At 28.9% G+C, this 26976-nt stretch overlaps 1 protein-coding gene across 1 annotated transcript in view; it reads left to right on the top strand.

Annotated features, from left to right (window-relative positions):
* LOC136071786 (uncharacterized) overlaps positions 1-26976 on the top strand; it is a 112561-nt gene that overhangs the window by 30231 nt on the left and 55354 nt on the right. Inside the window, exons 9-12 of the mRNA XM_065796859.1 lie at positions 1652-1786; positions 3853-3987; positions 5589-6077; positions 18118-18252. Coding sequence (XP_065652931.1) covers positions 1652-1786; positions 3853-3987; positions 5589-6077; positions 18118-18252 — 894 coding nt within the window. The remainder of the gene's footprint in view (positions 1-1651; positions 1787-3852; positions 3988-5588; positions 6078-18117; positions 18253-26976) is intronic.

The following is a 26976-nucleotide window of genomic DNA, read 5'->3' as shown; positions in this document are numbered from 1 at the left end:
ATAATGTAGTAATTTAAATAAAATAATACAGTAAAAATAAAAAGATTTAGACACAAACTATTACATTATTTACATATTCTAATAGTTCTGCTATTTAATAGTAAAGAAAAAACAACATAGTATATAACCCCACTAGATCTAGTCGCTAACTATATGCCAACTAAAACGGTTGCGCCAACAAAAAGATAAAAACAACTTAACAGAACTAAAATTAATCAAATATTTATCATAAAATAAAGTTTTTTGATACTTAATAAACATTTACCATACTATAAAGTGTTTTAACTTCAAACATTTTTGTACAAACTAAAGCCATTAAAAAAAAATTAAAAAACATAGTACCAAGGCCAAGTTATTTTAATTCAACACCAAGACTAAAAACAAGACAATTAAATGAGTCTCGAGATGTCTTGGGACCAAGATTAAAGTGTTCAGACCAACATCTCTGATAATATTGTATTATGATGCTTTATAAAATGCATACATTTATCTTACTCTAACTATTGCAAATATGTCTAGTTGTTTATGTCTGTATGTTTAGTTGGAATCATATTAAATGTGATGCATTATAAAAAACATAGTCTTTTTAAATACAGAAAAACAGAAAAATGCAGAAAATATTGTTTACTTAAGTTAAAAAAGATTGTAACTCTACGAGTTATAAAGGCATCTTTAAAAGTGCATTTGTAAAACCCATGGTGCAACATGAACTATGAAAAAAAAACAACCATGGTTCACCCATGGAAATTCCATGAAGTTTCCTTTTTCCATTGGAAAACCATGGTTTACTCATAGATTGGGTTTTCCATGGAATACCCATGCAATTCCATAAATTATTTCTGTAAGGGTAGTACTAACAATATTTCAAACTTAACGAAAAAAATTATTAGGAGCTCTGCCTTCTTTGTTTAGTGGAATATTATTTATTGTTGGTAGATATATCTACAAGTCAATGCAGTCTAAACTAACTGCATATGAAGAACACTCAGGTATTATCCATGCATAATGGAAAAATTTGGAAAAATGTAAATAAAAATTTGTATTTATAACAAAATACAGCAAATAGTACATACATACACACATGCATGCATACATATATACATACATTCATACATACATACATACATACATACATACATACATACATACATACATACATACATACATACATACATACATACATACATACATACATACATACATACATACATACATATATACACTTGAACTTTATTATTTTTGCACTTGAATAATATTTTTATAATGAGAATGATATTTAATTGATGTTTTTGCAACAGAACAAATGAGTACATGTATCAACTGACTTGAATAGGGATAGTTTGCTGGTAGTGTATGTCCATCAACTGTCTTAAATCAGGAGAATAAAAATGAATGAAATAAAATAACAAAAAATTAAAAACAAACAACTGAATAAGCAACAAAAAAGTGTAAACAGACACTTTATGCTTTTGCAGTTAATTATTGTTGTCACTTATTAATAAGAAATCTAATAAAACTTATCGTTAATAATAAAAAAAAAAAATTATAATAATGTTATTAATAACTATAATTGTATGATTATTTTGTTACTATATTAATAGTAACAAAATGATAATAACATTAGTTACTAATGGTTGTTTTTTTCAAATAGTGTTATGGACACAATGGAGAACTTGGTCAAGCTCTAATGGTTCTTATGAATTGATTAACAGAACAAGAGAATGCAATGTTTCAAATACTATAGATTGGTGTTATGGTAATCGTGCTGTTATTGTAGAAAATTCAGGTATTGAGTTCAACTCCATTAACATGTAGGATTAAAAACACATTATATTATTTTATTTTAAATTATTAAAACAACTATGAATTATCTAACAGTTAACATCTAACAGTTTTAATATTAAATTATTACTAAATTAAATGATTTTGTTTAAGGAGCTTAGTAAAATTAGTTTAAAAAATTAATTTTGGTGACAAGAAGTTTAAGAAAATTTAATCTGCTTATAAGTTAGTTCTTTAGGTTTTTCAAAAAGTTAAATCTGAATATCTATAGTCAAAACACATAGCAGCTTTTTTAATAGACTAAATATTGAAATTTAATTGTTTTTTGCATTTTCAATACCAATACAGGTATTGTTTGTCTATTAAGATGATAAATGTGTCATGAATGCTAATACTTTTCTGTGACAGTTTGAATTTTGAAATCTATTTGAAATCTAACTCTCTTTTTTTTCTCTTTATTTTTCTTTTCTTTTTTTTTTCTTCTCCTTTTCTTAATTAAGACGAATACGGTTGAAAATTAACAAATATATTTATTATTATGAAAAAATTACATTTATTTATTATGTAACTAATAACTGGGTTTTTGAAAAAAATTCATATATGTTTTTATATTAGTTTTTATAAGCTTGGATACTTCTGCCTAATTTTTCTGACATACATTAAAATAAAAGTTATAAAAAAATTTAGCATTAACATGTTTTGTTCTGTTTGCGTGCCTTCTCCTGAAGTTTTTTCAGTTGAAAGAAAATTTCAGGAAAATAAAGCTTTTGTTTTAAATTTATAAAATACTTTTCCTTACCTTTTATTTAATTAATAATTTTGAATTTTTGTTTTTTTATCGAAAAAAGTTTTGTAATTAGCAAATAACCTTTACCGAAATAGTTACCTATTTATCAAAAAAACTGTTTTATTTTTCCGAAAAATGATCCAGAAAATGTTTGCTGTGTTCCATCAACAGTAAGAATACTTCCTCTCAAAAAGGCTTTACAAATACTTGGCTTTACAAATACTAAATAAGGCTTTAAAAATACTTTTCCTCTCAAAAAGGCTGCATATGAAAAAAACACTTTAAGTTTTCATTAAAAAAAGTGAAAGTTTTAATTATCATTTTTAACATCAATTTTTCTTTGAAAATGAAAAAGTGATTTTCATTTTTGACTCTATTATTAAATATGAACCAAGCAAAACCACATTTCAACTAAATTTAATTTTACAAGTCCAAATAAATTTTAATTTATTAGAATACATTGTTTGAATTGGCAAAAAAAGTCTTTCTTTTCAATTAATTTGTGTGAAAAAATTTAAGTACGGCAACTTAGATACCATTCCAACTTTTATCTTTATTCATTTTAATCTGATTAATAATATATGTTTTTTAAAAAAAAGTTACTTTAAAAATTCATATGTAGTTTGGTATATTTCAAAAACCTGGTCAATGAAATGTTTATGAACTTGTATTATGAATTGATAAACATTTAATTAAAAACAAGGAATTATCATAATGTGAGTGCAATCATAATATAGTTAGGTTATTGTTCATCACATCTAGTGCATCTCTATTCTTCAGATTTTTTTAGGAGTGTAGTTCTAGTGAAATTTAAAACAACTTTTTTGGTGTGCCATTTAACTACAAATGTTTATTACAATATTTTTGTATGAGTTTCATGATTTTTTTAATTTTTTTTGTACACAAGTAATTGTTCACTTACTAATATTAAACCAAATTTGCCTAATTATAATTTAACTGTCTAATATAGAAAAAGACCTGCAAGAACGTTGATTTTATGACCACAGCCTAGAAAATGGTCATATTTATTGTGACAAAATCAGACTAAAAAAGAAACACTTGATGATAAATAGTAATTGTTAATAAATATTTTATATTAAATTTAGATTACTTAAAACTCAAGATGATATTAGCATAAAACAAAGTTTTTAAAAATACATTATTATATGTGTAATTTTTTTTAATTGCAACTCTTTAAACTTAGAGATATTCCTTAAAGGAATATCTCTAAGCTTAAAGAAACCTTAACATTGGTTAGCAAAGTTTATTTTTTTTTATTTTAGCCTTTTGGACACAATGGAATGATTGGTCAAGCTGTAATAACACTTATGCAATTAGAAACAGAATGAGAACCTGTATTGTTTTGAATGTTATGGAGTGGTGTTATTCCTCTAAATCTGAGTCATTGGAATTTTCTGGTAAATATGTTTTCACAATTAAATATATGAATTTAAATAAACAATGTACAATATTTGCTTCAAATCAGTCGATTTAAGTTGATTATTAAATCAATTTAATTAAAAAATTTTAATATATAAAGAATAGCTTTAACTAGCTACCTTATAATTTTAATTGGTAGAATAAAAGTAAAGTATTTTATTGTAGATTAGATGAGTAATAAGTGTTATGGGTACAAGTTTATATATTTTTAAAATATATTCATCTCCTCACAGCCCAAGTGCAACCACACTTATAGAGCTTGACATCTTTTATTTGTTTATAATATATATTTTTTTAAACTTCTTATTTCTTGTTTTTTTTTTATTTTTCTCATTTGACTAACTCTCTAAACTCTATAACTCCAAAACACAAACCTAAACATTCAAGATTGCTGCACAAGAAAACCAGACCACGCTAGTTTAAATAGCAATGGATGTACGTCATCTGGATTTTTTTCTTTTATTCAAGTTTTAATTTTTGAAAATCGTTCTTTTTAAAATGGATTTGGTCAAAAATATTAGTAGTTTCTTCTTCAAAACTTAATAACTGCTCATTTTCTACACTTTAAAAAAAAATCAACTGAAAAAACATAAATGATCTACATTTTATTCAGATTTTATTCATAGTTTATATTATTATACAACAATCATGATATAGGTTGTACAAGAACTACAACTGTTATACTTTTATTATACTAATAATTATAATGTAACAACTGCAACACAACTACTATACACAACTATTACAATGTAGTTGTGCATTTGTTGATTTAATATATGTATACAGAAGGTACAATTATTTTAGGCTATTTTTACAACATGTTTGAAGTCTTGTGCAGCTTCAGCAATTATATTACATACTTAACAACTGCATCCTTTGCAATTTTTATAACATTACACCTAACAATTTATTTTTAAATCATTTTAATCATTAGAATCTCTAGATTATGGCTATCAATATTCTTTTATCATCCAATCTTTTAATCAACTTGTCAACCAATTCTGTTTTATATTTATGTTTTCTTATTATATATTTTTTATATCGTGCATTTTTGTGAAAAAATATATATTTTAATGTTCTATTGACAAAATCAGAAGCCTAATTGATTATCATATTTATCATATTTGTATAAACATTTATCTCATTTACAAACCTCAGAATTAAGGATGGCATTCAGCAATGCCAACATAACTGCCAACCTAGAAGTGTTTGAGGTTGGCAAAAAATCACTGACCTTGTTTCTATGTTTTATGGTCAAACCTTTGCTGTAGATTTTTTCTGCTAACCTGATGCCGACCTCACACAGATTAAGGTCGGCAAGTTATTGCCAACCTTATTTTTCCTAATCCTGAGGGCTGCAATTATTTTAATTTGTTTTTTATTTATAATTGTAGTTATAATTAATATAGTACTTATATTAAAAAATAATTGTTTCATAATTAGTAATTAGTTACAGTATGTAAATTAGTCACTAGTAGTTTAAAGAGAAATACATTTATTCGAGTGAAAAATATAACCAAGGTACTACTTATAAGAAAAAAATTAAGCAAAGTTTAATTCATAACTTCATTTGTTTTAGAAGTCTATTTAATGGAAGATGAGACTGAGCTGTCAAAAGGAAATATTGTTGCAATAATTAAAAAATTTAAAAAAGAGTTTTCAGTTTATTTTGAAATACTACCAACTGTTTTTTTGAATGGTTTTCATAATATCATTCAAATTACAACTGGAGATAACTCTTCTAATTATGGATATCGAAATCCAGGAGTATGGTTTCATGAAAAAGGAACAGGAGAGTTAATGATTTGTTATGACATAAACAGTACCACTGGGAATTGCATGAATACAAATCCTCTTATAAATAAAAGTTGGTCTACAGTTAGAATATCACAAATGTTCATTGAAGGGAAGTACATGTATTCAACTGAACTAAATGGTGAAATGATTAGGAGGGAACAAAATTCTGATGCCAGAGAATTTTCAAATGTTAAAGTTTATGCTTCAAATTCTTGGAATGAGGTGCAACGAGGTTTTATTCGAAATTTAAAAATAATAAATGGAAATCCAGGTAACTTTTATAAAAATTATTTTGTAAGATTATTATTATTTATCGAATTCTTATACTTAATATATATATAAAAAAAGATATGCAGACATGTATGTGCATAAGGATGTTTCAAAAAAATGGTGTTTTAAAATTTCAACTAACATTGCTTTTCATATGGTGCTCCACCATTATTATTACTGAAAAAAAATTTTTTTATCACATTTGGACCACCCTATCAGTCCGCACAATGGGCCCAAAGTTCATTTCTAGGCCGTTTTTGACCCTTTTTTCAGTCAAATTGCGGGGACCTTTCGCATGAATCAATTTTAAAAAATTAAATTTTTTTAGGCAATTTTATGCATAAGAAATAAATTAAAATCCAATGTTATGCTTTATTTGTTTGAATAATGAGTCAATTAAACAACTACATTTTTCGAAAGTGTTGATTTTTTTTGGCCTTCAATAAGGTCTTTTTCAGCACCTTCAATGTTTACAGTTGGAAAGTAATGTTTAAAGCAGCTACAGAGTTGTCTAAAAAGTCATTGTCCCTCTTTAATGTGGTCGTATACGGATGTCTTTCTTTAATACTTGATATTTAGCAATGTCATTTTAACTATATTTTCAGTAAATATCTATATTTATTTTATATCTGTATATATATTTTCAGTAAAAAAAAAATAAAATAAAAATGTCTCTAAAGAAAAAGATAAAATGCACTAGAAACATGTCAGAAATATTTTTTGTGAAGAAATCTAGTGAGTCTCTTCCAAGCAATAAGCTTCCAAATGGCAAAGATGTTCTGCAATATTACCTACATATTAGAAAGCTAAATCCAAACACTAAGCAAATAGATTTAATCGGGTGCCAATTCAAGATGAATTCTTTTGAGCTCCAATGTCCTGCAGAGAATACCCACTACTGTGTAATGCCTAAATTGGTTGGGCCATGGAATCTAGCTGGATTCCCTTTAATTACAATGGACAATATAAGGCAAACCTTTCAAATTCTTTTTTTATGTTTAAAAAAAAGTACTTCATTTTTAACCTTTAATTTAATTTACCATTTTTATTTACACAGTAGAAACATTTATGTTATTTTCTTTACATAAAGATATATAAAAAGTATTTATTTAAAATTAAATATTTAAGGAATGTATTTTATTAAAATGGGAATTCACTTAAATTTTTTATTTGACATGTGTAGAGTGAAGACTCAGAGCACAGTGGATTATTACAACATGTTAAAGAAGAGTTATCACAGAAATGGTCCATCAAATACTAAGTCGAGAAAAAAACTGCTTTTGGATTAGTAGAAATCATGAAGAACTGATTGATAAGATCAGGAAAGATAAGTAGCAGATATAAACAAAGAAGAATCTGACTCATCGATTCTCCTTAAAAAATATATTCTACAGAAAACAGCACTTTCTGCTATAGGAGAGGAAAAGTCTGCTAGACAGGAGAGGAAAAGTCTGATAGACAGCACACTGCAATTGTGTCCATTATCATTGCAAACTCTGGAGGTTCCATGCCAATTTTTTGTGTGGAGCGCAACATCATTAAGATCTGTAGAAGAGGTTTCGAACAAAGAAGGAGAGAAGATTAGAAAACAAATTTCTACTCTTTTGCACAGTCATTAGTATACCCTATAATTCTACACTTTGATAGCAAGATTGTTAAAGAATTCACAAATGAGAAAGAGTTGCAATATCACAGACTTGCTGTATTAGTTAGGATAAATGGACAGACAGATCATGGAACTTCTTGACCAATATGAAATTACTGACAAGTTTCACAGCTGTGTTTTTGATACTACTAATTCTAACACTGATAAACAAAAAGGAGTAGGCATTAAACTACAGTAGTTGACAGGCCTCTACTTCTATTAGCATGCAAACATCATGTGTATGAAAGACACATTGTTCACTGTTGAAACATCTATCCAAGCAGTATCACAAATGGACCAGACAATCCTATTTTTAAAAAAGCTTAAGCTTGTTTGGAACTCCTTGAATCATGATTCTTTGGATCATGATTCTACTGTACTAAACAGAATGATGATTGAGGATATTACTGACAACTGGTTGTCGGATCAATTCAAGAAAGCTTTGGAGTTCTCTGAAAACACTATAAATATGAAAAATATGAAGAAGATTACTTTAAATTATAAATTAATTTTAATTCTTGTTTAAAGTAGTTTAAATAACTGTCAAATATATAAAAGTCTGTTATCCAGTAAATCACAGCTTAAAATAATAATAACTTATTTAATGTACATAACTCCTGGCGCTTTGCACAACAAACAAATGATTATCTGGAGATGTGCTGTACTGACTCTGAAAACCTGAACCTGTAAGTCATGCTTGGTTTTTAATGAAAAAAGTATACTTTATGAAGATTTTCCTTCTATAGGATAACATTCTCAAACTCAAGGCCCATGAGAAGAAAGAAATCAAAGATATGACCTTCACTGCAGTGTTTTGCACTGAATGGCTTCTCAGGGCAGAAATTCTAGCAATTGCTCCCTCTCAGGTTTTTTTACTCTAGTTTTTATTTTCTTATTATTCAAAACAGAAATTTAAAGAAAAATAATTCTTTTTAGTATTGAAGAAGAGATATTATATGAAGAGGTCCATGACCTTGATGAGATGCCAAGAAGCTATATTCCATGCCAAGGCCTGAGAATTATGTTGTACGCAGACAGCAGGTGGATTTTGAATTGCTGAACAATCTGGATTTTTGTTAGGATAATTGGTTTCACTGATAAATGAACAAAATTGGTTCATATTTCATCTCTTGAACCATGGGAAGGCAGAGTTACAGTGGTTAAGGACCCCAGTTGAGACATGGAATAGTTGTTATCTGGAGTTTGAACCATTTGTCAAAAATCTGGAAGTAGTTAATAATTGCAGTGAGAGAGCTGTGAAACTCGTTGAGGTACAATTTTAAAAAATTTTCAAATTTAAATCTATTATAGAAGTTATAAAGGTTTCAACAAGTTCAAGAGTGAAAGAAAGAGAAAGAAGAAAACTGATTTTGAAAATGTTTCTCTTTGAGTATTTGTGCTGAAATGTTATTTTTATGCTCTGGCATTATTGGAAGATAATGATTGCTACTAAATGTCATTTATTGAGATTGACAACCTAATATGGTTGCATAAAAGAGAAACTCATTTTTTTAGACAATTCTGTAGCTGCTTTAAACATTACATTCTGACTGTAAACATCAAAGCTGCTAAAAAAGACCTTTTTGAAGAGAAAAAAAAAAATGCAAAAAATCAACATTTTTGAAAAATGTAGTTGTTTAATTGACCCATTATTCAAACAAATAAAGCTTAACATTGGATTTTAATTTAATTCTTAAGCATAAAATTGCCTAAAAAAATTTAATTTTTCAAAATTGATCCATGGGAAGGGTCCCTGCAATTTGACTGAAAAAATGATCAAAGATGGCCTTAAAATGAACTTTGGGCTAATTGCGTAGACTGATAGGGTGGTCGAAATGTGATAAAGTTTTTTTTTTAGTAATACCAATGGTGGGACACCGTATGAAAAGCAATGTAAGTCGAAATTTTAAAAAGTCATTTTTTTGAAACACCCTAATGTACATACATAAATTATATAGATATGCATACATATATATACAAACAAAATCATATTTTAGCTATAAACTAATTATTTTAAATGTTAATTCAACCCCCCCAGCCCCACCTCTCCAAGGCCATGAAAGCTACTATAGTTGAGGTTACTTTAAATTGTGGTTACAACCCTCTCTCAACTCTCTAACTCTGAAGCATGAACCTTGACAAACAAGGCCACTGTGCACAGAAACAAGTTGAGCACGGTACTACCAGAAATGTGGTGGTAAGTCAACTAAGAATCTCTCACTAGAGCACTCAACTACTACGCCACTACTACATTTTAATTATTTTTATTTTTTTAAATATGGGAATTGAAATATAGAAAATATTAATGATTTTATTTTAAATTAGCCCATACTTAAAACAACACCTCTGTATAATAATATTTCCAAAAAATGCATATTGTCTGCAAAAAAATTTTGAAATAACTACACATTAAACCAAGAATTTAAAAATTTGTATATTAATTATTTATTTATTTTTAATTTATATATTATTAATTCATAAATTAAATATTACTAATATTAAATTAAAAAAAAGGAATTTTTTTCTAAATGCAGTCTTGAAAATAAGTTTCTCTTAAAAAACTATAAAAAATAAGTAAGCTCAAAAAATAATAAAAATTATCTCCCATTAAAAAAATTGCCAATTATTAATAGCGAAGTTAGGATTTATAAGTTTGCAATGATATATAAAATGTATTCATAAAAGATTTTATGTAATAAAAATTGTATGTGCCTAAATGATAAAATTTAGTTGTTTTATTTCAGACAATTAACAGTGATCAGGCCTCTGTATCGTTGTGCTAACATTGTGACTTTAACCAAAACAAATGTTACTTTTGCTAGCTTTGTACATGCTATTTAACAAATTTATATTGTATTTCTGATGCTTTTAGTAGAGATACAACAACGTAAAAACTTCGATACAAAACTATATTTGGTACACTTAGGGAGGGGGGGGGGGGAAATTAGCCAACAGGCTACATGAATGGGGCAATTATGTGCACATTTTGACAACCTTTTTTTGTGCAATTTTTTAAGTACTTTTATTTCATTTTTATCTTTACATGCTTTTCTTTTTTTCATTCTTTGGTTGAAAAAAAACAACTTGCAAAACATTAAAAATGTTTCGCATGTTTTTTCAAATGAACATCTCAATAAAAAAGCTTGAAAGTTAAAAAATGAAAAAAGAATGCTTGCTAAACCTGAGGCTAAGATATTGTTAAACGAAAAGTTATTGAATTTCATGAATCTGAAGAGTTTACAAGACTATGTCCAGCAAAAAAAGACTTTGTTTCTGTGTGTATAAATAATGTAAAAGTTCATAAACAAAAAGGTTTAATATTAGTTCGATTAAAGTTAAATTATCGATTAAATTATCTTGAGTTTAAAAAGTTTAACCCTACACACAAAGTTGGATTCAGCAAGTTCTGTGAACTAAGGCTGAAGTGATGCATCACAGTTGACAGTAGTGGAAGTCACTCAGTTTGCATATGTTCTTATTATCAAAATGCTAAGTTGATGTGTGCTGCTTTACCTAAGGGCTATTTAATATATTACAAAAATTTGATGATACAAACATATATATAAATTCTATATATATGTTTGTAATATAGATAATCGAAGCTGCAAGTTTTATCTATGTTTCAAATTTACTTAAACAATGTGTTTGAAAATAATGATTTTGATTTTGACAATCAGATCACATACAAAACATTGGTGTCAACTGACCGAACTGCATTTGTCACAGTCCAAACAAGCATTGTTGAGTTATTTGAAACTCTAAGTGAAACTTTGTATGATCTTTGTCACCACCACTTTATCAAAGAAGCACAATCCTCCTACTTATCAGAGGCAAAAAGAACAAAAAGAACAAAAGATCAAAACACTTGTCATATTCTTATGGATTTTGCAGAGAACTATAGTTCTCTTGTGCAAGATGCTGTACAAGGATTTTACTGGCAAGCCGATCAAATTACCTTACATCCATTTGTTGTTTATTACAAAGATGAAAAAAATCAACTTAAATGTGAATTCTATTTTGCAATTTCTCACCATCTTCACTATGACCAAACAACAGTTCATTGTTTTCTCACAAAGTTACTCCACATGATAAAAATCAAACTACCCACCATCAATAAAGTAAAATACTTCAGTGATGGTGCTTTGTCACAGTACAAAAATGAATCTTGAGGATCACAAATGCTGAGAATCTCTTCTTTGCTACATCCCACAGCAAAAGTCCATGTGATGGAATAGGAGGAACTATAAAAGGAGAAGCAGCAAAAGCAAGTCTACAAGCAGCAAATGTAAGCCAGATTCTCACACCAAATGAACTGTTTACATGGGCTGAAAAAAACATTAAAGGTGTTAACTTATATTACACTTCAAGTGATGATATTAATAACCATGAAACTTATTTTTAGTCTCAGGCACAAGAAACTATCACTATTTTGAACCAGGTGTAGAGAAATTATTTTTATGGAGAATCTCATGCGATACTGTCTATAATACCCATTTGCTGAATAATATTAACTTGGCAAAAAAAGATCCTTCAAACTTTTAACCTGGTAAATACATGCATGTTTTTACAATGAATAATGGTGCATAGGGCTTGTGCTTGAGATTTGTAATGAAAGCCAAAATGTTAATGTAAAATTTATGCATAGAAACAAATTAAATTTAAAATGGACTAATGATGCACGATCAAGTCAGTGTTGGGCTTCATTTGACTAAGTTATATGTCAAATAAGTGTTCCATCCATTAAGGGTAGAAGTGCTTGTGACAACAAACTTGCTAATAATAATTATGACAGTATTATGATTTATGTAAATCAGAGATAAAGAAATTAGTGCACTTGTGTTTTATGTGTACAATGTACACATAAAACACAAGTGCACTGTGCACTGTATGTACACTGTACATACACTTTTTCTTTAAGCATTTTTATTTTTTTGAAACAGAATATAACTTGCGCTATTAGGTATTCTTTTAAACTAAAAAAGCATTGCACTCAAAATGCTAAAATTATGTCATAAGATAGAGTATAGGTCTTTAAATCTTTTTCGGTGATTGTATATATATATATACATAGAACCTCGCCAGTAAAAAGTTTGATTTATTTTAACTGTCCACGTTACTTTCTATGCCTACAAATTGAATGTAATTTTTTGTATTTTTTTTTTAAAAGTGATATTTTAACAGGCTGCTGCAAGTGCTAAAATAACTTTTAATACATAACTTTAATTTTTTTGCAAGTGGTTACTCTAAGTACACAAAGTAACAAAAAACTGGCACAGCTTGTCTGTTGGTAATTAACTGTAGCAAATTAAAGTTTCCAAAAATTTTTCTAATATTGAGTTATTTTGCAACTTTGAGGTACAAGAACTCAAAATTTGTTTAAAATCAGTCAAAAACACCTGCAAAATTGGATTATTTAGGTTAAAAACTATTAACATACAAAATTTCAGGTGATCACCTTTTTTATTTACAACCTTATGCTCTGTCAAAAATCAAAAAAATCTACTGTAAGCTCCAGATACTAAAATTTTTCTGATTATTGTCAATATAAAATCAATCATAACTTTTGAACGATTTGGCCAATCAAGGTAAAATTTTGAGGTTGGTATTTTTTTCATAAATACTGTCGGTGGTCACCCTGGGGACCATTAGGTGTTTTGATATGGTACCTAGCTTATTAATTTGATTATTTATTTCTGAGGAGTCTTTATTGATGAAACACAGTGTTAAATTAAAAAAAACTTGATAAGTGATTTTCTACTAATTTATTTTTGCTCCGTTATTTTACAAACATGCCCTTTATTTTGTAGAATACATTTAGAGAGAGAAAGAGAGAGAGAGAGATTGAGAGAGAGAGTAAACTGTAATCTTTCACAACTTAATGGAATATGTTTACACAATACAAAAAACTATTTAGAATTGTTTATATCTGTTTTTAAAATATTTTTTATTAAATTTTATTAGCTCTGTTATAATTATAGTTTTTTTAAGAAACTTGTTTTAATGTCTGCAATCCAGAGTAAGAAAGTGTCGAGCTTGATAAAGAGATGCAACCTTAGCAGATGCTAATTTTGGAACAGATTTGATATATGGTTTTCAAGAAAGATCAGAAGTAAGAGTTAAGCTTAGAAGTTTAAGGGAAGATAACTCATCAAGTACACTACCGTTCATAAATATAGGAAGATCTAAATTATTGTGATAACGATTGGCTGAAAAAAATTGGTTTTTATCTGAATTAAAGTTCACCAGCCACTGTGAACCTCATGCTGTAGCAGAAATGAGATCCTTTTCAAGCTCAAATGCCCACTCCTAGTAATCAGAGATTGTTGGCTTCTTATCATGACAAGAATAAATGGTAGTATCATCAGTGAACAATTTCACCTCAGATGTGAAAATGTCTAGAAGATCGTTAATGTAAATTAAAAAATATAGAGCCAAGGATAGAACCTTGAGGAACCCCTGAATTTGCAGAATAAGAAGAAGAGTGCTGTCCATTGAGGACAACTTATATACTACGATTGGAAATAAAGGATCCAATAATCTTAAAGATGTTACCTGAGACACTGTAAGAAAAAAGCTTATGGAGAAGACCAACATGCCCATTTTTATCAAAAGCTTTAGAAATGTCAAGAGCGATGGCCTTAACCTCTCCACCTTTATCTAATGCAGAATAAAACCTATCAGTTATTACTGTTAGCAAATCAGCTGTAGAACAAGAAGATCAAAATCCATATTGATGATCAGAAAGTAAGTTATTAGATTCAAGATAAGAGATTAAGTGTTTGTTAAATAAAGATTCAAAAACCTTGCATATGATAGGAAGAAGACTGATGGGATGGTAGTTAGGCGAATCATATCGTTCTCCAGATTTTTTTTAAATAGGGATGACAGATTCCGCTTTCCAGCAGGGTAGAAAACAAGACTCTTATAAGCACTTGTTGAATAGTTTTGAAAGTATATACAACAGCTCCGGAGAACACTTCTGCAAAATTGTAACAGGTATGTTGTCTGGGTCACATGCTGTAGAAGTGTCTAAGCAAGAAGTCACTTTTGATACAGAAGCTGGAGTGATACGAATGTCAACCACTGGATCAACCTTTTTGACGGCTATATCAGGTAGAACGCAACTAGTGAAATTAAGAGATAATATTGATGAAAAGTTCTTAGCAAACAATTCAGCTTTGTCTTTAGGAAAGGTGACAAAGTCCGAACCATACAAGAGAGGTTGAATTACAGATTTGCCCTTATTATTGATACTATTAAAGATTCTCCAGAAGTCATGAGAGAATTTTTGTGATAAAATACAAGATTTCATGACCTGAGAATAGCGGGCTTTGGTGTTAGACAAAACCTTTTTACAATGGTTTCTAGCAGTAATAAACAGACGTCTGTTTTATGGAAAATTGTTTTGCTGATAGATATGAAAGTAATGGTTTCGATTGGCAATTGCAGCAGCACATTGTGAGGAAAACCATGGAGAAGAGTGAGTCTTGACCTGGAATTGTTGAGAGGGAATAAAAAATTCCATACCAACCTAAATCCGCGAAGTTATGTAAGAAGCACATTTGTCAATAGGAAGACGAAAAATTTCTACCCAAGGGCCATCATGAAGAAAATCTTGGAAAGAGACCCAGTCAGCTTTAAGGTAGTTGTAAGAGGTATGATGATATGGGGGTTCAGATGTTAAAGAAGAATGAGATAGTATTTTTATTGAGATCAAACCGTGATCAGAAGCACCTAAGGGTAAATGTGGAGAAACTGAGCACTGACTAGGATCAGAAACAAGACATAAGTCGAGTAGAGAGAGCCAATGATTTGGGTTATCTGGAAAGCGAGTTGGAAAGTTGACTATTTGAGTTTGGGATTGAGGAAGACAAAAGTTGAGGGCCGTATCGCCAGCAGTTACTGACACTAGAGCCAAGCCATTCAGTGTGATGAGCATTAAAGTAACCAGCAACAACAATATTGGCAATGGATACAGAGAGAGGGCTTGGTCAATTTGATTAGAAATAACATCTAAAAGAGTGCATATAAAACAAAGAGAAAGGCAATAGAGTGAAGTGGTGCTAAACGAAAGCACATAAAAGAATAGTCTGCAGATTCAAACCTAGTTTCCCGACAAATGGGTGAATTCTTGCGAATGTAAATGCTCAGACCAAGCATGTGACTATTAGAGTCTTAACGAATTAAAGGAAGATAACCATCAACACTAAGATCACAAGATAAGACAGCTGAAATCAAATTAGTCTCACAAAGAGCAAGTAGGTCTGGTGAACTTTGCAAGAGATAAGACTCAACAGAAGAAAAGTGTCTTCGTAGACCGCGAATATTAGTGAATGATAGGTTTAGAGAACTTGATGATGATGATAGTTTTTTTTTTTTTAAGGTTTTTGGTACTTTTTTTATTTTTAAATTTGTTAAAGAACTTGACTCAAAGTATAGATAGTACTCAGTACACTGTTTAATAGCTCAAGCAGTTGCCACATTACTATTATTAAACCCTAAGTTGTAACAAAGGGCTCCAAACGTGGCCTTGGCAATGCACACCAAAAGTACAAACAGGGACACCATCCATTTGCAACATGGCACTGTTAATACTTTGATATTTTTCAGCTGTTGATGGAATCAGCCTCTCTGAGAGCTACCACAGAGTTCGGAAAACCTGACTACCAGCCGGCCTCAGAACCATAAAACTGAGTTTTAGAGCTGTACCCTCATTAGGAGATAATAGAATGAGTTGCCTAGTCATAAAAACAGAGATACAGGCAAAACCCATAAATTGAGTTAAGAAGATGAAATAATGTATTAAAAATACATCTACGCCAACCTAATAGATGAATAGGTTCATTTATATATGTATGTATGTATATATGTGCATGTACCTTTTTTTTGTAAAAAATGGTTCCTCTAAACAATTTTAAAGAAAAGTGAAAATTACATGTAAATTTTGTAAATAGATGAAAAAAAAGGTATTAAAATAACTAAATAAAAATACATATTAATAAAAATAAGATGTATTAAAAAAAGTTAAGATTAATAAAAAAATTTGTTTAAGGAAATATAATACTAGGAGTATATATATATATATATATATATATATATATATATATATATATATATATATATATATATATATATATATATATATATATATATATGTTTAATATATGAGGTTTGGTTAGGGTCAAGATTAAGATCAGGATATTTGTTTTTATTTTTCTAAGAAATTTTCGCTAGGTTATTGATACTACCATCTTGAGCTTTTATTAAAAATTTACGAATTATTATTTAATTACAAATTTGTAATTAAAGCTAAAGATGCTAGTATCAATAATCTAGTGAAAATTTCTTAGAAAAATAAAAAAAATTAGTATTGAGAGAATTTGTATTTATTGATGTTCATATATTAAATTTATTTAACTCTCATACAAGATGTCGTCATTTGAAATATATATATACATATATATATGTATATATATATTTATATATATATATATATATATATATATATATATATATATATATATATATATATATATCGATATATGTATGTATGTATATGTATATATATATATATGTATGTATGTATATGTATATATATATAAGTATATATATATGTATGTATATATATACACAGTTCATTCCCAATTGCTAAAACCTCCATGGGACCAAGGAAAATAGTTTGACTTAATGAATGTTCAACTAAAGGAAATTCCTGTTCCCAAAGTCAAACTTTGGCTGATATGAGGCATTAGTTAAAAAATAAGATACGAAAAGTTTGAGTTAAATAAAGAAATTTGCTATAATGAGACAAAAAATTAGTTTGACTTAACAAAGTTCTCTGAGGTCTTACTAAACTGGAGTTTTTTAATATCAATTATCTGGATGATGTAATATCAAGTTATCTGAGGTCTAACTAAACTGGAGTTTTTTAACATCAATCAATTTAATGATTTCGAGGGACCAAATAAAGTAGTTTGAGATAACAAACGATTGTTTTGTATCAGTATTTAACTTAATGAGAATTAACTGTATATATTATCACACACACATGTGTGTGTGTCTCTGTGTATTTATAGATATTCATACATATACACATGATATTATGTGTATATATATGTATATTTATATGTATGTATGTATATGTATATATATACATACATATACACGAATAAATATATATATATATATATACATATATATATATATATATATATATATATATATATATATATATATATATATATATATATATATATATATATATATATATATATATATATATATATTTATATTTATATTCAGATTTATGTTTATATATATAAAACAAGTTTTATAAAGTTCATACTATTTTGTAATGTTTTTATCGAATGTTTTTATTGCTGATTTGTTACTTTAGCATTATGGCCCCAATGCAGTAATTGGTCTAGTTGTAATGCTCTATTAGGAATTAAGAACATAACATTCAACTACGAAACTATAAATTCTAAGAAAGTTTGTTATGGGCTTAACTCTGAAATATTGAAATGTTTTGGTAAGAAGTTAATTTTTAAATTAATTTTTAAATTAATTTTAATTGTCAAATTAACACTTTTTTTGTTTAAAATAGAAAATTTAAAAGTTTAATATTTTTGATAAAGTAATTCAAAAAAATCTGTTTTTTTTTTTACCTTATTTACTTGTGTTTTACTTGAATGTAATTAAAATCTACATATTAGCAAAATTTGTGTTAAAAAACTAGCCTTTTTTTAAGAAAAAAAAATCAAGTTATTGTTGTTCTAGTACTTGTTGCAGTTTATACTAAAATTTATATGTTAAGTTATTAAGTTAATTAGAGTTGAGAAAGAATAATGTTAACTTAAAAATGGAAACCAGAGTTATTTAAAAGTGTAATTGATCAATCGATTATATATGAGAAGTGTAATCATTACATTTGAATATTAACTTAGAAGGTTTTGAATAATAACTTAGAAGGTTAGAAGGTAGAAAGGTTTTTTGGTTACAACTCATCATTATCCTTGGATAATGTAGAGCTTTCTTTGAAAGGCAATTATATCAAACTTGCAAACTATAAAAAGAATGTAAGGCTAATCTTTGTTGATGATACTGTTAAAGATTTTTCAAATGTTTCTAGAACCTAAATTATAGATAAAAAACAGAAAATTTATTAGTCTGATGACTAGGGTCATTAGGCATAGTAGTTTTTCATCGATTTTTTGCAATGAGAATTAATTTTGTTCTCAGGTAAAAAAGTGAAACAAACAATTACTATTAGAAACTGTATCAGGAGAACGGGTAGAGTGAGACTCAAAACCTTCTAGGCAAAGTAAAAGTATTCATACCTGTCTGAATTGAAGAGAGTATATGGATTATAAATTAATTTTCAGACAAAAAAAACTATCAGTTAAAAGATAATCACAAGGAAAATTAAAAAAGGAATCTTACTTAAGCTAGTTGTGAGAAGTAAGATGATATTGTGAACCTGATGTAAAAAAAAATTAATATTAAAGTTTTAGTGTGATTGAGTTAGAGACAAAACAAAATTCAAGTATAAAAGGCAAGTTTGGCTTTAGGTTGTTAGGTTACCAAGTATCTTATTAATAATTTAAGAAAGTTAAAGTCTTAGCTTTTATTGCTGGTAAAGTTACTGGTACTTTGCCAAATCATTTGGCTATAATATCAGTATTATAATAACATTCAAATCAAAACTAAGATTTTAAAATATTGAAAAAGAGAAAGTGCTTTTGTAATTTGGATAAAAGTCATACAAATATAAGTTGAGTCTTGGAAAGAAGAAGAATAATAAATAGGTGATTAAATAAAGTGATGCTGGACACAAAAGTACATAAAGAATAATCTGAGGATTGAAACCTAATTTCACAGCAAATAGGTGAATGGTTCTGAAAGCATTTGATATATGCTCATGGTAAGCATGTGGCTATTGGAAACTTTGTGAATTATAAGATAATAGCTGTCAATACTAAGAACAATATTTAAATAAATGTGAACAAAATTAAACATAGGTCTATAGGATATAGGTCTCGCGACAAGAAGTAACATTTAACAGATAAGATATTGCTAAATATTTCTCATGGGTGAATAGAATAAATATATCTAAAAAAAAAGCATTATTTTGATAAATTAAAACATTGATTTTTTTTTTTCAATGGTTTGCAATCTATTTTATTTAATTAAAAGGTTGCTACTTGTTCTTTACAACGTATATCTAACTCACTATTCAAGTCAATTAATTTTTTTCGGCTATTTATTTAATAAGTCTCTGTGACTTTTCAAAATCTTTGAACTATAAAACTGAGAATTGAAGCTTTTTCTTTATTAGAAGATAAACAAGTTGTTATCATATCCTTTGGTATTCTTTTTGCAAGTAAAATAGAGAAAAAAGTAAAAACTCATTAGTAAAGTCTTAGAAGTTCATATCACAGGAATCAATCTAATATAAGTTTACATTTAAGTCAGCCATTTAGATAAAATAAGAGGTGCCAAGTTGATTAAACGGAAATGTTCTGTTTGACCTGTTTTAAAAAAAGCCATTTTTAAGAAGCTTTTTTCAAGGCAATAACTTTACTGAGTTTGAATAAATATCGTATAAAATTTTTTTTTGTTATTCGTATTCAGTTAGCTAAGTAACAATAAAACAACAAAGAAGTAATGAATAAAGTTATAAAAAAAGTTATAAAGTTAATTTTATGTGGGAAAAATATCTGATTCAACTAAAAAAAGACTGAATTCAATTGCAAAAAGATATTGCCATTCAGCAAATATTATATTAGTAATTACCTCACTGAAAATTTCTAAATTCTTTAATTCTAAAGATCCTATTCCTCTAGAGTTTAAATCGCTTGTGGTGTATAAATTTGTATGTGCAGAATGTAACTCCTGTTATATAGGCAAAGCTACTCGCCATCTCAAGACCTGAATATCTAAATATTACAAGAGGGATAGAAAGTCTCATATCTATAAATATCTCCATGCTAATAAAAACTGTTTTATGCAAATAAGTGATAAGTGTTTTTTTGTTTTAGATTCGAGTTAAAACTTAAAGAAAGTATGTTCATAGAATGGTTTAAACCTGGTATGAATAAACAGGTTAACCATGTACAAATGACACTTTCTGTTTAGCTACTATTTTTTATACATATTGGGTATCTTTTTAACCTATTCTTTTGTTATTTCCTATTTCTTTAGTACGACATGATAAACTTTTTATTTGTTTTAGTATGACACGATAAACTTTTTATTTGTTCATACAAGAATATTATGTTTTTTTTAAACACCTTTATAGGTATTTTAACAAATTTTAAATATTTTAACTGAAGATGACTAGTGTTAGTCGAAACATGTACTGATTTTTATTTAAAAAATGGTTTTACAAATTAAAAAGTTTGTCTTGTTCATGAAAATATATATATATATATATATATACATATATATATACACATATATATATTTATATATACATATACATATATATATATATATATATATATATATATATATATATATATATATATATATATATATATATATATATATATATATATATATATATATATGTATGGAATACCGGTTTATGAGTTTATGCATTGCTATTGCTATGCAATACTATTATTTAACATTAAAAATTGTTTCCAAACATATTCCAACAAACTTTCTTATTTAAAAAAAGCACAATACATTTATAAATATTGAATATCCTATGCAGTGAAATAAATAATAAATATCAAATATTCTATGCAAATTACACACTAGTCTGATATTTATAATTTTGCATTTAGTTTCTCAAATATTCAATTGTTAAGTAAAGCACTAGTCATTGTTTTCAAAATTAATGAATAATACTCATCCATGTTTATTTGCTTAAAAAGCCTTTATAAAGTAACATGTGCTGTAAGTACTGTTTTCTTAATTGGTGAGCGACAAGATACATTTGATGGTTGAAGGCTGCCAACGACTCATAAAGTTTTGAGAGTTTATTTTCACAATCATAAGAATGAAAATCTGTCACAAAAAGAAGCTGTTAAACTTGCAATTTAACATCTATGTGAAATTTGGGTCAAAGCAAGGGTACCAACAACTGAACTGAGAGATATCATTAGAAAATTTAAGGATTTATAAGCAGTTACCGGAACGTCTGTTGCAATAAATGTAGAAGAGTTATTTTGCAAATGGCCAGAGACGCAGAATTTGATTAGCCTATCAATGTGTTGTTTGACATTTCTCACCATGATTGCATGAATTTGATTACAATTGAAGAAGATAAACTGTTTTGATCGATCAGCAGTCTGAAAGGAAATTCGCCATGGGTGGTGTGGATACCCAATTGTCCTAAAAAGAAGTGAGGAAGGCGAAAAGAGTGTCCAAAGAGGTGGAACGACAAGCCGAAGAAGAAGAAAGAAAGAACAGTGCTGCTGAATCTGCAACTTTGTTTGAAGCAGATTTGTTCAGTAGTTCTGAAACTGAATCATCTCAAGGAAAGGCATTTGGAGAAGAACAGGCTAGCTTCAATAAGACTTTAAAATGTGAAAAAAGTAGCGGCTAAGGATGTTTTAACACCTGAGGTTGCAGCAGTGTTGGATCGTACGAATGTCAGCAACAGAAAAGCTGCGTTTATCTTCACAGCAGCAGCACAAACCTTCAGCAACCAAGATGTAACTATCCTGCCACTGTCTACCAGTAGTATTTGTAGAAGCAGAAGAATGCACCAAATCCATCAAACTGACAGCATGAAGGCTTCATTTGCTGCTGATGATTGGTTGTCCATGTTGTTGGTAAACTACTTCCAGCCATCAGTGATGGACCAGAGAAAAAAGACCATATCGCAATTTTGGTAATAGTTTGTCATACCCAGAAACTTCTTACCATCCCCAAAATTGCACAGGAAACAGGAGAACAGGTTGCACAGTCAACATTTGCAACTTTACTGGAGTGGAATCTGTTGGAGCAGATTGCTGGAATATCATTCAATACAACTGCATCTAACACAGGTTGTTTAAATGGATCTTATTTTTTACTGGAGAAGAAGTTATGCAAAGATCTACTCTGGCTTGCTTGTGACATCACATGGTTGAAGTGGTATGTAGAGACGTGTTTAAGAAATTGTTTGGTCAAACATCTGGTCCCAATGTAGCTTCAATTTGTCGTTTTCAGGAAATCTGGCCTTAAATAGACCAAGGTGATTACAAATGTTGTATGGATAATTGTTTAAATGCCAGTCTTGACAACCTCAAGCATGATGTGGTCATTTTCGCAAAGAATGCTCTAGCTGGACAGGAAGGATGTCTTTCAAGAGAAGATTACCGAGAACTTCTTAAACTCATATTGATTTTCCTGGGACATTATCCTCCAAGAGGTGTTAGTTTCAGAGTTCCTGGTGCATTCCATCAGCGAGATGAATGTCAAAGTTGCTATACAATTTGAAAATCTTTCTGTTTCAACACCAATTCAAACTGACAAAGAATGAAAAGAGTGCTTGCCTAGAGTTAAGTTTGTTTGTCACACTGATTTATGTGAAGGCTTGGATCACATCTTAAAATACGTTCAATTCTCCGAGCAACAATCTGAACTTCATTTGAGCCATTCCTGACTACCATTCAACTAATGATGCAGTAACCAAGGCTGTTGGTGCAATTGGATGTCATTTATGATTGTCATTTATTATGTACTTAAGCGAAGAAATGGTACCTCTTAGCCTCTTTTTAGACATGGTGACACTGAACACAAAGCAGAACATGTTGAGTCGACTACGAGAGCACCCAGCTGGAAGAAATGAAGATTGTCCAGTCAGATATAAAGGAAAAAAAACCTCAGCACGAAAACTCTTGATTATTTCATTGGACCTGCATCCCACCTGTTCTTTGCAGCCCTTCAAATTGACCTCCTTTCTGTCAGAAGGTGTAGATAAGTGGCCAGAACGTCTGTCGTTCATCATTGGAAAGAACACTGCTGAATCTTTAAAAGTAATCAACAACAACGCTGAGAGGGTCATCACTTTAACCACTATGTTCAATTCCTCACTGGTTATACAGTAAGACTAGAAACAATATTTGTTTCAAGTTGTTGAACAACATCGTAAATGCTTTCCTAACTCAAAGAAAGCTACGCTACTTAATAAACATAATTAGACCTTAGTTGTCTGTTAGTGATAGGCCTACTGCAGTTGTGACGAACACCGAACTTGGAACAAAACGCTATAGGTTGAACTCGAATATACAAATATCACTGGACTATTACAAATAATTGTCTGCTTAGGTAATAAAACAATCAAATATTTACATTTTATTTACTACTAGCTGGAGTTACCAGCCGTTGCCCGGGCCAATATTTAAACTGGCTTACCTGATATCTGTACACAAAAATGGGCCCAAAAATGGGCCCAAAAAATGGTCCCCCTGACCTCAGGGGTCGGGGTACGGGGTCAAAACCCAGCTAAGAACCTTCTCCCCCTCGAGGACTACCCTCATGCCAAATTTCATCGAGATCGGTCCGGCGGTTTGGATTTCTATAGAGAACAAACAAACACACACACAAACACACATTGCCCTTTATATATATAGTAGATATTAGATAATAGATTGCATTTCAATAGCAAAAAGTGCGAAGTATGTTCACTTTCTACTCGAAATTTCAAATTAGCTCAAATTATGAAACTTTATTATTTTTATGAGCAAAAAGAAGACAAAAAAGCAAGAGCATTAAGGTTTTGACATGGTTCATTTTTTTGAACCACCCTAATACATATATACATATATATATATATATATATATATATATATATACATATGTATATATATATACATATATATATATGCATATATATATATATATATATATATATATATATATTTATTTATTTATTTATTTATTTATTTATTTATTTATTTATTTATTTATATATATATATATATATATATATATATATATATATATATATATATATATATATATATATATATATATATATATATATATTCCTGATAAACCTACTGATAAGTGCTTTTACTAATTTATATATATATATATATATATATATATATATATATATATATATATATATATATATATATATATATATATATATATATATATAGGGTCATTTCGGATAAAGCGAGCCATCGGATAAAGCGAGCCGGTCGCCTAAATATTGCAATTTTACGAAATCAAATTATGCTTTCGATTTATAACAATTTATTTAATATTAGTTATTCATTTTAAAGTCTAATGAATATTTTAAAAACAGTTGCTAAGCAATTATTTTCGCGGTGGTATAATTATAATCATTCGAGTAGTAACAAAACGTTTTTTCGCTTTAAGACCTTACATTTTGTTTAGCTTCAATTAAGAAAAGTGAGTATTTCAAATTTGACACTATTTATAGTAAATATGATTGTAATATTAGTAATATGAGAAACTATTTCAAAAAATACAGTGTTGATATGTATTTGAGCGATGATAAAGTTTTTTAATCGAATTTTCAACCTGGCTCGGTTTTGCATAACTGTTAGATAAACCGAGCCAAGGGCGTTAAGGTAAACCGAGCCATTGGCTCACTTTTCCAAAAATTGCAATAATAAATAAATGTAAAAAATATTATAAATTTTTTTGCTTTTTGACCCACATGAATTGTTAATTTATTGGAATTTTTTATGATATTTTTACAGAATGGTACGTTATCAACCGATCACGGCCCGAAGAAGCCAAAAATCTCAAGGAAAACAAAAATTGTCCGAGCAGGTACCGGCAATTCGAGGACAACATCGAAGTCCAAAAAAACTGGAGGCCGAGGCCTCAAAGTCATGCAGGCACAAAACTAAATTTATGGCAAAAAGGAAATATGGCTGGTGCTATGGAAGAATACAGAAAACAAGAAGAAAAACCTTTAACTGAACGTTTGTCAATACGGCTGATAGCGAGAGCGTGGAATGTGCCATATGAAACTTTGAGGAGGAGATTGTCAGGAAAAGTGAGCAAAGTGGAAAGTGCTTCTGGGAGACCCACAATTCTTTCACAACAAAGTGAAGAAGAATTAGCAGAGACTGTAAGAAAAATGGCACGAGCAGGGTTTCCTTTGTCGCGCAAAGATATTCGAGAAATTGCATATGCTTATTCTGATGCTAAAGGAATAAAAGGATTTTCAGAATCAAAAAAAATTGCCGGTTATTACTGGTTTCAGAGATTTTTGAACAGATTTCCTGATATAAGCACAAAAAAGGCAGAGAATCTGTCTGCAGCAAGAGCAATGGGTATGAACAAAACTCAGGTTATGAAATGGTTTGATTTGTATGAAGACTTAGTGCAAAGACTGGATATAAAAGACAGTCCTAGGCACATTTGGAATGTGGACGAGACAGGTGTGATGAATATTCACAAGGCAGAAGAAGCTGTGGCAATTGTTGGTGAACCTGCTTATAATCTTACTGCATTAGAAAGAGGGGAGACATCTACTGTCTTGGCAGCATTAAATGCATTTGGCGATATTATACCACCTATGATCATTCATAAAGGAAAAACTGTTGGCAAAGGCTGGAAAGATGGTGCTCCTTTTGGTGCTATTGTTAAAGCAAGTGATAGTGGCTGGATAAATAAAGACTTGTTTGTGGAATTTAGACAGTTATTTGTCAACAATTTACAACGGTTAGGACTATTAAACGGTCGATCTCATCTTTTAATTATGGACAATCACTATTCACCTGTGTTTAACCTTGAATTTTTAAACCTAATGAAAGCAAATAATATTCATGTATTTGCATTACCAAGCCATACTACTCATTTATCTGCAGCTTTAGCAGTATTATTTTTATTAGACTAGTCGCTGACATTTTTATATTGTTTTTGTTCTTTAAATTTTTTGCATTGTATGCATTTGAGGTTAATGTTTGCAAACTTTTAATACCAGTTTAATATATCGTAGGTAATAAAGTTAATATTAATATAGTAAATATTATTTGTAATAATACTTCCAATTTTGTAAATTTTTGTCTGAAATAAAAGCTAAATGGCTCACTTTAGAATAATCATATAAGCTATTGGCTCGCTTTACCAATAATGGTGGCTCACTTTATAAATTTGTTAATATAAAGCAAGCCTTTCCTATGTATCATATATAGTTTACTTGGCTCACTTTATATTAGTGTGGCTCACTTTACATTATATCATAGTTTAGGTATCTGTTATAGAGTTTTCTAGTACAAGAAGTATTAAGATATCTCACATAGTTATTAATACACACTGATTTTAGTTT

Source organism: Hydra vulgaris, chromosome 05 (assembly GCF_038396675.1).
Source record: "Hydra vulgaris chromosome 05, alternate assembly HydraT2T_AEP".
Lineage (NCBI taxonomy): Eukaryota > Metazoa > Cnidaria > Hydrozoa > Anthoathecata > Hydridae > Hydra > Hydra vulgaris.
The sequence above is the reverse complement of the archived record's forward strand: the minus strand, read 5'-3'. Positions and strand labels throughout refer to the sequence as shown.